The sequence below is a fragment of the Paramisgurnus dabryanus genome, chromosome 16 (assembly GCF_030506205.2).
Source record: "Paramisgurnus dabryanus chromosome 16, PD_genome_1.1, whole genome shotgun sequence".
Classification (NCBI taxonomy): Eukaryota; Metazoa; Chordata; class Actinopteri; order Cypriniformes; family Cobitidae; genus Paramisgurnus; species Paramisgurnus dabryanus.
The window spans coordinates 28,353,217-28,365,907 of NC_133352.1; the positions used below are offsets into that span (position 1 = coordinate 28,353,217).

Below are 12,691 nucleotides of genomic sequence, written 5' to 3' on the forward strand. Positions count from 1 at the left end.
ACCCCCCCCCCCCTCCTGATACTCATACACACACCTTACATTCCATACTACACAACATTCCTGGTCTACGTGAAAAAACAGTAGCAAGGAACGCATGGGTCTCCAAAGAAAATAATCTTGCCCCCCCATCATAAGGGCAGTACAGATTAAAGGCTTGTTGTTACGCAAGTGCCGTCGGTGGGAAAGTCAAATGGGAAAAGTCTGGAGTGTTTAGGGATATGCTGAAGTACAGTGGAATGCGTAATGCAATAACAGGATTCCAATGCAACGCTTCAGCGAACGCTAAAAAGCCTCGCAGATATGCAGCAATGCAATGCGATGCAAACGGCATTGCAAAAACAATGCAACTCAGACCAGTTATTATTAGATCTGACGCATGATATCACTTTAGGTATCAGTGGTTAAGCTTGACACTTTGCACGATAACTTATTCATAACATTAGTGATATGAAATATACAAGCAGGACACAATCATTAAACTCCTTTCTTTAAATGTCATTTAAACATAAGCGAGGCAGAGGTAAGATGGGATTTCTTAGAAGGGCTTCATTAATTCTGTAACATAATTTATGTTTTGTAAGTCATCATAGATGTTGGGTTAAAAAGTAAACAAAGACTTTCAGAAAAAAAGCTATTTTGATTAATTTGTTAAAATTAATGCAATTATTCATTAAAATATTGCTTGTTAAAACAATGGTTTGATATTTTTGCTAATTAATTTTTTACATTTTTGCTGTTACATAAACTCTATAATTGTTTACCATTTACATAAAACAGGACACTTTCAAATATATTAAAAAAATGTGAAATGTATTTGTTTTTGTATAGCTAAAATAGTGTCCAAAAAATTTTGACCTACCATAAGAAACATAAACATAGCATAAAAAGTGTGACAACTTGCCCCAATCTCTCTCTCTGTCTCTCTATGTTTTAAGGCATGTTTATAAAATCTAAAAAAAAGACTTTACCTGAATATGAGAAAATCTTATTAGATCAAATCCACAAAAAGTGTGTCCAAGGTCCTCACGTAATATTCACACACGCCTTGCTAACAAACCAAACACCAACGTGATTTTTGCGAACACCCCATGACAATCCCTATAATAAGCTCTGTCTGCCGCTTTCATCTTGCGTGAGCGTATGCGCGCTGGGGAATGTGTTCTTGCTACTGAGAGTTAGGGGTGTTCGACTGAAGCCAACATTCCTGCCATCATTCCTCTTCCTGTTGAGCCAAGAGGGAGGGTCTGACCTCAACACACAAACAGTGTGACCTCACAACACAAAGTAGTGAAGCAAAAACAGACCAAATGATCAAAAGTACAGATAAAGAGATTTAATTCAAACTTACATTTATAATGGATCTGTATTATGCATAGTAAGCCAAAAAATAAAACGATTCATGTGGTTGTCAAATTTCTGGCTATGTGGATTGCATGCAAAGTCGAGATATAGTGTCTGAGAAACACAGGAGGCATGTTAAAACATGAAGAGAGGTGACTTGCAGAGTCACTTGTCAAATGCAAAAGACAAAATTCTCATGAAGTAGATGCAACGCATATCACTTCAGGGAAGAACGCAAGGCTTTTCCATGGGAAAACCACACAGTTTCTTTGCATGTGGTCAACATGCCAACATTACAACACTTTTTTTCGACAGTGCACTTTAGGGCGCACTTAAATTATCCAAACCAAACCATACCCAAAGCGCGATTGTCCCCCCTCCCTACTTTCTCATAATTTGCACTAAACACTGTACTCACACAGCTCTCTCACATGCCATCGACCTGCTTAGTTGGACTGTCACATGTGCAGCTCAAACGTTCAGGTAACCCTGCTGCGAGCGATAGAAGGTTAGGCAGTTGAAGGTGAGTTGACGTCTCTCCTTTTGAATCGCTATTCGAAACGATAGCTTTCCACGCCTGAGCCCACCGCTCCAAGCCGGCCAGGGCACAATTAACCAAACCGTGCCTGGGCGTGGTACAGAGCGATCACACTAATCAAACGAACCAGGCTTGAGGGGGTCAAATGTGCCCGAGCGCGATTTGGTTTGGATAGTGTGATTGCGCCCTTATGTCGCTTTTCTATTACATAGTACCCTACGGTTTGGTTCAGCTTACTTTTGTGAGCTTTTCCACTGGGTGCAGTACGTAGTACGCAATACTTTTTTTTAGTACCACTTCGGTTGGGGTTCCAAGCGACCCGAGCTGATACCAAAACGTTACGCGAAAACACTGTAGATCACTGATTGGTCATCACTATAATGTAAAAGATTAGCTTTACCTTTGTGCTAGCTTGCGCTGTCTCGAGCAAACATGTCGTCATCTGTGCTCTGCTATAAGTTCCCAAACTCCCTTTTAGCGATGAAAAACATCCACAGGTTGTGAAGCAGGAACATGCATGCAAATTTTTTCCAGACTTGCAGTTTGTGGTGGAACATTTGCGATGCACACGTTCGCATATATGCTTAAATGCAACTTAAATGAGCATCAGCGGAGTGCGTCGGATCGGCGGGTTGCTGCTAGAGCTGAAGATCTTTGCCCGAACCCGACGGGACCCGTCGGGATCCGACGGGCTCGGGCGGGTTCGGGCTTCATTTCTAACATTTTACACGGGCTCGGGGCGGGCTCGGGCTTCCGCTCCGGCTTTGTGAGGTAAATGAGCGGTCAAGTTCAAATCAGTAGCGCAGGATCGCGCTGAATTCATTTACAGTGGATTTAATGATTTTCCTCATCAAAAACATGTAGCCTAATCTTGGTGAGTAGGTTTTTCAATGTATAACTAAATATGAATCGAGTCTTACATAATTTAGACAGAGGATATACAGTAGACTAATGTTGGCAGTAATGGAGACGTGCCGACGCAAATCCCGCGGAGCCTGCCTCTTAATTTCGTTATTGCCAAATTCCCATCTTAATTCAGAATGTATTATCTTAATTTAATTCGTTAAGAAATAATAATTTTATTGGCATATTTATAGTGTATTGCATAAGCCTATTTAGAATGAGATGTTACAATGTTACAGATTACTTATTTCTTTGTTTCAACTTCCAAGTGGCGTGTAGATTATTAGTCATGAATAAATAATGTTAAAACCTGTGTAAATTTCTCATTCTTGACAAAAGCTGTGTGTGTGCGCACATTTAAATAATGTCGGGCTGTAAACGGGTTCGGGCTTTTAAAAAGCTGTCAATCTAAATGTACGTTCGGGTTCGGGCTGCATTCTGTCGGGCTCCGGACATTTCGGGCCTAACTTTTAAGGCCCGATTACAGCTCTAGTTGCTGCGGTGCGGTCACGCGGAATTATCTGTTTGTTTTTGAATCACGCATGGTAATGTTACTGAAAATAAAGAGTAAACTAATGCCCCGCCCCCAGATACTATCGTGTATCGGCGATCTCACATGCTGACGATAGGACAATCTCAAAATGGGGTTTTTATTCCCAACACTAGTTAGCAGATATTAATCAGACAGACTACTAATAATCTAATGACTGGTATTTGGTATCAAGCAAGAAACAGGAGCACCTTTGACTTCCATAGTAGGAAAGAAAAATACTATGGAAGTCATGGTGCTCAAAAAACTATTTGGCTATAAACATTGCTAAAAATATCTTCCTTTGTATTTATCAGAACAAAGAAATTCATACAGGTTTAGGACAGCTTGAGGGCGAGTAAATAAAGACAGAACTGAATTTTTGGTAAACCACCCCTTTAAAGGTGCAGTGTGTAATTTTTAGAACTATATCTTGACAGAAATGCACAATAATATATAAAACTATATTATCAGGGGTGTATAAAGACCTTTCATAATGAACCGTTATGTTTTTATTACCTCAGAACGAGAACTTTTTATCCACATACCGAGGGTCCCCTTACATGGAAGTTGCCATTTTGTGCGGCCATGTTTCTTCAGAAGCCCTTAACGGACAAACTTTTTTTTACAAAGCTGTCTCCGAAGATGACATGTTTGTATGGTGGCGGCTACCGTAGCTTCTCTATGCGTTTTAAAAGCGAGAGGTAAGCAGTTAACTGAGCCATTGGTTGCATTTCGCAACCTCACCACTAGATGCCACTAAAATTTACACACTGCACCTTTAATACAATGTCTAAAGTGGACCATCGAAGTAAAGTGTTACCATGAAATTTTTAACATGCTCCACTTTCAGACTGTTCAAAAAATATGGATATGTCAAAAAGCACCTTGGTAATACCACAAAATTATAAACAGTGGAATGTACTGGCTGGTACATTCTGTATCAGCCAGTACCTCCGTATTAAAAGTATCACATTTTTTTTAACTTTATACCATCAATGTATTGTGGTACTGCAACAGCACATTTTTCAAGAACTAATGTTGATGTTTTCCAATCCTTGTGTTCAGAAATAGTAAAAAATAAAGCCGCTATTAAAGACTCAGAATAAACTGAATTTGTAACAATAGAAAGTATTGTTAATGATTATTAAGCCTGCAGCTTTCGCCTTGCGTAAGCTTTGGCAGATAAAGCACTGTACCAGGTGCTTCCAGTGCTGCCATTTTCAAATGGCACCTCAACTCTGACTTCTGCCAACACTTCACAAAACATTACAGCTTTAATGATGCTAATCACTATGCAATTAGCTACTTTCACACTGCATTCAGCAGAGAGTGAGTGTGTTTCAGGTGCCATTAAAAAGATAAGTTTCAACAAGCTACTTTCTAATGAGAGAGCTGTTCTACGAACTGTTTCACTTGAGCGAAACATTGAAAATCATGCACGTCAAACACATGCTACAAAAAGCTTATATGATGTTTTTGCATAGATGGGAGATGCCAAGGTGCCTCTTGGGAAAAAATGACCGTATGTGAGTGAGATGACACTCCTAGGTTTAAGAAGTGCACCGCTGGCCTGTTGGACTTAAGTCACTGTCCAATACAGAAGACACACAACACAGCAGTCATGAAGAAACCAAATAAAACAGGGAGAGAGAAGAGACTTGCAGCTCTTATTGCCATGGTGATAAAATGACATATTCCCACTGCAAACCAAATGTGAAATGTTTTTTTTTTTTTTTTTTGCATGGTTTTTCAAATTCCACAGTCAAAACTGTTTCTCTGTTTTATTGCTACTGTTCACATGTTTTCAAGGTGCCTCGCTAAATGTGTGCATGTTTATGTAATCCAATTGTAATTTGAAGTTAACTACTTGTATTATGTACATCAATACAGCACCGCCTTTCCAATGCTAATTATTCTTTATTCTCATTTAGGCTACATTACAACAAAATAGTAAAAAATTGTCAAGTTATGCGTATCAGGCCATTAGATGGCGATGTTGTTTGGTAAAGAAACACTACATGCCTTCGCACATAATGCATTCTTTTACAAAGCGATAAATACAAACATTAAAGACGACAAAAGCATTGAGCTGTTTTGTTTAGATGGCCGATGAAGTAGATTTATCACTACAAGTGACCATGGACTATGAAGCGGAAATATTTTGTGACATTAGTTCGGAGAAGCGTTAATAAACTCTTAAGCACAACCGTTGTTGTGGGTAATACTCACACATGAACTTTCAGAAAAAAAGTACAAAAGTAGTCGCTTGGATAAAGGTCCTAATATTTACCATTTTGGTACAGATATGTACAAGTGTGTACCTTTTAGGTACAACTGACATTGGGTTAGTTGTAACATGGACCATTTACATTGTTTCACAGGGTTGAGCGATTTGTTTTCCCGTAATGTATTCACGCTGCTAAAAGACGATCTCCCACAAATTTATGAAGATGTATAATGTTTTTCCAGAGAGTTATTAATGAACGAGTGTTTTGGTGGCATGTTAGTAAATTTTTTCATCATATGTTTTTTTTTTCGGTTTCTGAGTTGGGTGTGTAAGATACCAAAACCAATGTTATGTCATCTTAATCAGTGTCTTGTTGACTAAAACATAGCAGCATTTTGAAATATGCCTGCAACTTTTTTGGTGAGCTTGAAAATATTTTGACCCAGCGGGGTTAATTGTAACGCTGTGTTACAACTAACCCCTCAGCACTAATGATATGAAAACGGCTAACGCTAGCGTAATTCTTGCCGTTGTTTTAAATAGGATACACACAAATGATTGCTGGCTGCCAACAAAATAAATGTGCCCGTCTTTTCAAAAATTGTGTCAAAATTAATTTTTGTTCATATCTTTAATATTGATTAAATAAGGTCACGTCAAAGATTGAAATTATAATGAAATTAATGCCTAAAATCAGACGTTGATTTGCATTATCTCAGAATTTGATTTTGAGACTTTAGTATGGTTATTACAGACTGGGTCACATAAAAAAACGTTGTCATAATTGGGCTGCTTTTTCTCACATATTTAGACATTTGTATTCATTTATAATTGAACTATGGTTAGATGGGGGATGAACAGTGTAGATACTGTCTATTATAGACAGATATATAAACAATATCCACTTCAAAGTATATAGACAAAGTAGTATTGAAATATTTTTCTGAAAACTTAATTTTTTGCCTGTTACAATTAACCCCACCTAAGGGGTAAGTTGTAAAGTTTGCACTTCTGTCACGTTTGGTGTAATTGTCCAAGAATGGTAAGTAATAGAAACAAACTTCAAATGTTCATTTGTAGCAGAGATGTGTGTGTTGCTTGTGTAAAAATATAATCTATCTAACTCAAAAAAAAAATTATGATTGAGCCAAAACCAAAAAGCGCTAGGTCATGCCCCGCTCTTCCCTACGTTTTGAAAAGGTACCTTTCAACTTTCAACATCCAACTTTTGTACCTTCTTGTACTTTTTCTGAGAGTGTGTTAATAGACTAAATTTACACATGCGCATGACGTCACTGTTAACAGAGATTCACGTTTTCATACTTTAAACAAGTATGACAAAGGCGTAGTCTTCCAAAACGTGCATTTTGAAACTCGACTTCAAAAGTGTATGTTTTATCTGTTCCACATAAAAAACGTTCCTGGTTTTGGTTGAAAACTAGTTGTGAGGTGTCTGTAAGGGTGAGAATAGGTTAAATTGTTGCTTATATTGAACAGGTCAATAAAGAAAAGGGCATTCAGGGTGCATTCTCTAATGAAGCGATACATGTTTAGTGTATGTTGGACACATACCTCGACCGCGGCAGGAACATGGACTCTTTGATGAAAACTGATCCAGAGAGAAGAATGTACCAGCATGTGCCAATGTCATCCGGACTGCATGAAAAAGAGAAACCAAGAGAAATATCACACAGAGTCCAACAGGAAACAAAACATGCTTATGCATAACATGTGGTCTGGTTAGCTGTACGGTCAAAAACAGCTTATGCAGACACATACAGTATAACATTAGCTGTCTAATGTAAACACTTTGTCATCATTTTCATCCTCTGACACAATGTGCAGACAAAGGGAGACTTCAGAAGATTCCCAATAGGAAAACGCTAGACAGAACAATCAAAAGTTTATTTCCCCTCTGCTCCACTTGCATCCTTCTGCAAGTGATGCTGGTTAAAATTTGACAGCTTGGTTTTGTGTGTGCGTGTGTAGGAAATAACACTGACACACAGTCCCCTTTAACACTCCTTTTATTCAGGTCACAGAGCAGTCAGGAACATTTGACATCTCTGAGGCACACTGGGTAGATGCCAAAAACGTCTTCAAGCCCCCCGGCAAGTGGCGCTCCATGTTTGCATCTCTAGTAAGCGTTAAAAGTTTAAATGTGAAAAGAGAAGAAATCCAGTGAGCGCCGGACATGTCGGCCACGGAGTCAAAACAGTCAATACGCACTTGAGAGAGGTGGCAGAACCAAAGCAGCATTCTTTTTTACTATTTTTTCATTTTTCGGTTAGGGTTAGGGTTAGCACTCACGCACTATTGCTCTTGTTGATTTGATTGTTTTTCCATTGTTTGCCTCATCTATGAGTCACTTTGGACATAAGCATCTGCTAAATGATTAAATGTAAATGTATAAAAATTTAATCAGAAGACTTTTAATTTGTAAATAAAACAACTTATCATGAATGAAAAGCTGATATACTGTATATAGTAAGATGTTATATTGACTATGGGTGACCCTGCTCATTATAAACTATATCCTTTTGAAAGGTCTTATCATTCGGCAGCTACTGCAGACACTGCACAATTTCCTCACCCTTAATTCTTCAAACATTTAGAAGCTGGCCCTTTCGAAAAAAAAAAAAGAAAACTCCCTCCACACGCAAATGACTTGCCGTTACATCTTCTCTATAGGACTAATGAGGCAGCTTCCACGCTCTCTAAAACCCAGCACGAGCCCTGCCTGGTTTTTTCCTCACTCTTTCTCTATTCGTTCCCTTCATCAGTGCCGCTTCTGCTCGACTTTTAATCGTTTTTCCCGACCGCGAGCACACAAAAATGAAACTCTCAATTATTAATCAGCAGAATGCAGAGGGAGAGAGAGGAGAGACAGCGAGTGTGAGGATGTTCTGCACCATCAACGCAGCGGCTCTGACTGAAATGGGTCATAGACGCACTGCTCCAGTGCTCATCAAATGCTCATCAAGCCCTCAGCAGTAACGTCAAGCCCCTCAGGAATGACTGAAAGCAGGGAATAAGAACAGAAAGTGAGACCGGGATTGAAAGAATATGGCCATTCAAAACAACCTTTGCATAATCTGTTCTTCTCTATGGCTATGTTCATACTGCAGAGCTTAATGCTCAATTCTGATATTTTTGAAAAAATTCGATTTTTTTGCAAGGCCATTCACATTTCCAATTAAATGCGACCTTTTGTGATCTCCTGTGTGAACGTGAAATGACCCAGGAGTGACCCGCATGCGCAGAAGAGTACTCAACGGTCAACGACGTCACTCGTTGTTTGTGGAAGTAGCTAATGTTAAACATGGATGTCAACAATAGTGTAGTCAACAGCGGAGCTCTTTTTACAATATTAAAGTTATTTTCCCAGCGGAGCCAGCACAATTACAATCTTCTCGTTTTAAGAAGAAAATTAAAAAGGAGGAGAGCAAGGTTTTTGGTCATGGCGTTTTGTTTTCATCGTCCGCCATGGTTGTTGTTCATCTTCTCGTTCCCGCCTTCTTCAACGCAGAATTATGACGTTTGTAGCGTATCAATGACTTACGGGTCGGATACATGTGGCCTGGCCGTTCAGACAGAGGTCGCATTTCAAAAGATCAGATACGTATCGGATTCAGGACCACATACCCAAGTGGCCTGGGTCGCATTAGAAAAGATCAGATCTGTGTCGTTCAGACTGTCATGAAAAGATCAGATACAGGTCGCATAGGGGCAAAAAAATCGGAATTGGGTCATTTCAGCCTGCAGTGTGAACGTAGCCTATATCTATTTATATTTCTTTATATCTATCTTTCTCTAGATATTTGATTATTTATCTTTTTTATCCATCTGTCTGTCTGTCTGTCTGTCTGTCTGTACATCCATTTATCCCTCTATCTATACATCCATCTATCCATCCCTCTATCTATACATCCATCTATCCATCCATCTATCTATACATCCATCTATCCATCCATCCATCTATTCATCTATCCATCCATCCATCCATCCATCTATACATCCCTACATCCATCCATACATACATGCATGCATTAATCTATCCATCTATACATCAATCTGTCCATCTATACATCAATCTATAAATCAATCTATCCATCTATCCATCCATCCATCCATCCATCTATACATCAATATATCCATCTATACATCAATCTATCAATCTATACATCCATCTATCCATCCATCCATCGATCCATCCATCCATCTATACATCCCTACATCCATCCATACATGCATACATTAATCTATCCATCTATACATCAATCTGTCCATCTATACATCAATCTATCCATCCATCAATCTATCTATCCATCCATCAATCTATCTATCCATCCATCCATCCATCCATCCCACCATCCATCCATCCATACATACATACATACATCAATCTATCCATCTATACATCAATCTATACATTCATCTATACATTCATCTATCCATCCATCCATCCCACCATCCATCCATCCATCCATCCATCCATCCATCCATCCATCTATACATCAATCTATCCATCTATACATCATTCTATCTATCTATACATCCATCTATCTATCCATTCATCCATCAATCTATACATCACTCTATCTATCTATACATCAATCTATCTATCCATCCATCATCATCTATAGATTTAGTGAAGTGAGTGGAGTGAAGTGAAGTGAGTATTTGCCAATGTATGGTAACCCATACTTGGAATGTGACCTCTGCATTTAACCCATCCAGTGAATAGTGAACACACGCACTGCAAGTCGTGAACTCACAAACACCCAGAGCAGTGGGCAGCTATCCCTACAGCGCCCGGGGAGCAATTAGGGTTAAGGTGTCTTGCTCAAGGGCACCACAGTCGCAACCCGCCGGTTGTGAGCCTCGAACCGGCAACGCTCGGGTTACAAGCCCGGCACTCTAAACATTTATTCATTCATCCATCCATCCATGCATACATACATTTATCTATCCATCTATCCATCCATTTATACATTCATCTATCTGTCTGTCTATCTATCTGTCTGTCTATCTGTCTATCTATCCATCCATCCATCCATCCATCCATCCATCCATCTATATATCCATATATCCATTTATCTATCCATCCATCCATACATCATCTATACATTAATCCAGCCATCTATCCATCTATACATTTATCTATATATTTATCTATACATTTTTCGTCCATCCATCCATCCATCCATCCATCCATCTATCAATCTATCCATTTATCTATACATCTATACATTTATTCATCCATCCATCCATCCATACATCTATCTATCCATCCATCAATCTATAAATTTATCTATCTATCATCTATCTATCTATGCATCCATCCATGTCCATCTTGTCTGTCTATCTATCCTGTTCCTATTTATCTACAGTATATTCCATGTTAAATGTACTAAAGCTATTTTTAATTTAATAAAACCATTTTAATGGTCCTAACCACCTGCCAAATAAAATAAATAAAATGACAGAAGGATTGTGAAGGTGTCTTAGAATGTATGCCAGTACTCATATTAATTTACAAGAATTGGTACAAGAACATGGTACATTTTGTAAAAGTGTTACGGTGTATTCACAAAAGCAATTATTAAGCAGCACTAATGAACTATGGCTCTCTTCCAAAACCGAGTATGTTGCCTACGTAGGCATTTTAGGCTCCAGGTGCAAAGGCTGTTCCAAAAGATTTAAAAAACTTTATTCTGCCACATTCTAATGAAGCATTACATTTACATTTACATATTTCAGCAGAGGCTTTTATCCAAAGTGACTTACAAATGTTCATTTTATCATTTAATCAATACGTGCATTGTCTGGGATCGAATCAACAACCTTTTGCAATTCTCTACCACTGAGCAATTACACATATTTTTTGCAATCCCATAACGCAATATAAACTCAAGAACATAAAATACATCCAAGATGGTGGCCAAAGAAGGAGAAATGCAAATTACAGACATAACTCGATAATGAAAATTATTTTCGAATAAAAATGAACTTCTGCATGCTATATCCGTTCATGCTTTGAGCACTGCAATATTAGCTTAGCAAATCAAGTAAAGGCACCAGTGTGCTTATGTTTGTGTTAAAGTGTCTACATTTCTCATCTGTGTTTGCTCCCTGCAGCGACTCTGGGGCTGATGGGAATCCCAGCAGGAATACATATAGAGCGATCAGGAGTGGGGATACTTCAGGATAAAACCCTTCTGCTGTGTGTGTGCATCAGACCAGGGTACAGAATGATGGATCACCCTCAACACTATAGAGCGCTACTGAACCCATGCACTCACTCACAAACATGGATCACTCGCTCATGCACATACACAAACAAACCAACACAGACTTGTATGTGAATACTGCCTGTAGTCGACAGTTATTCTTGCACACATGAAGAGCTTTTATGAGGTTTCGTTTCAGTGTCCTTCACTGCAGAAATGTGGGATGACAGCAGCCATAGCAGTGTGACAGATGAGACAAATGATCAAAGTCATTCTACTAGAAGCTTCACTAAAACTGTACAACCATACAAAATACAGACAGTGTGCAACATTCAGGAACCGACAGAGACATTAACTAAAGGTGTTTTAAAAAATATTAACAGAAAACTGTGTACAATTTCTTAGACCAGAATAAAAATTAACCTGGACATAAACTTAAAGTTTTAGATTTAAAGAGCACCAATTATCCGATTCACGATTTTACATTTGCCGCAAGTTATCGTTTCCAACTTAAATAATTTTTCATTATTCAGGCCAATTACAGCATACAGATTAGCTGACCAATCAGGGACACAGAGTTTTTCAAATCGATGAGTTTTGTACATGAATCAGTGCGTTTCAGGAAGAGAGAGCAATCTGGGTCTACAAAAATTTATGGTATGTGAAAAATAATGTGTTTTTAACCATAAACCACGCAAACACATTGTATTATACCAAATACACAAAATAACGTTTTTAGCCATAAAATATGTGCCCTTTAAAAATACTTTTTGCCATAATCCTGGCCTATTTTTAGCTCATGATTTTTTTTTGCAAAAAGGTCCGATTTCTTAATTTCAAGTTAATGCTCACAAAATTATTTTGGGAAAATTAATTTATTTCTTAAAAAGCTGGAAATATACTTGTTATAAAGCATA

The 12,691-nt window shown here is 38.4% G+C and overlaps 1 protein-coding gene across 1 annotated transcript in view; it reads right to left on the reverse strand.

The window, feature by feature from the left end:
• rapgef2b (Rap guanine nucleotide exchange factor 2b) overlaps nucleotides 1–12,691 on the reverse strand; it is a 124,531-nt gene that overhangs the window by 69,694 nt on the left and 42,146 nt on the right. Inside the window, exon 4 of the mRNA XM_073812057.1 lies at nucleotides 7,114–7,197. Coding sequence (XP_073668158.1) covers nucleotides 7,114–7,197 — 84 coding nt within the window. The remainder of the gene's footprint in view (nucleotides 1–7,113; nucleotides 7,198–12,691) is intronic.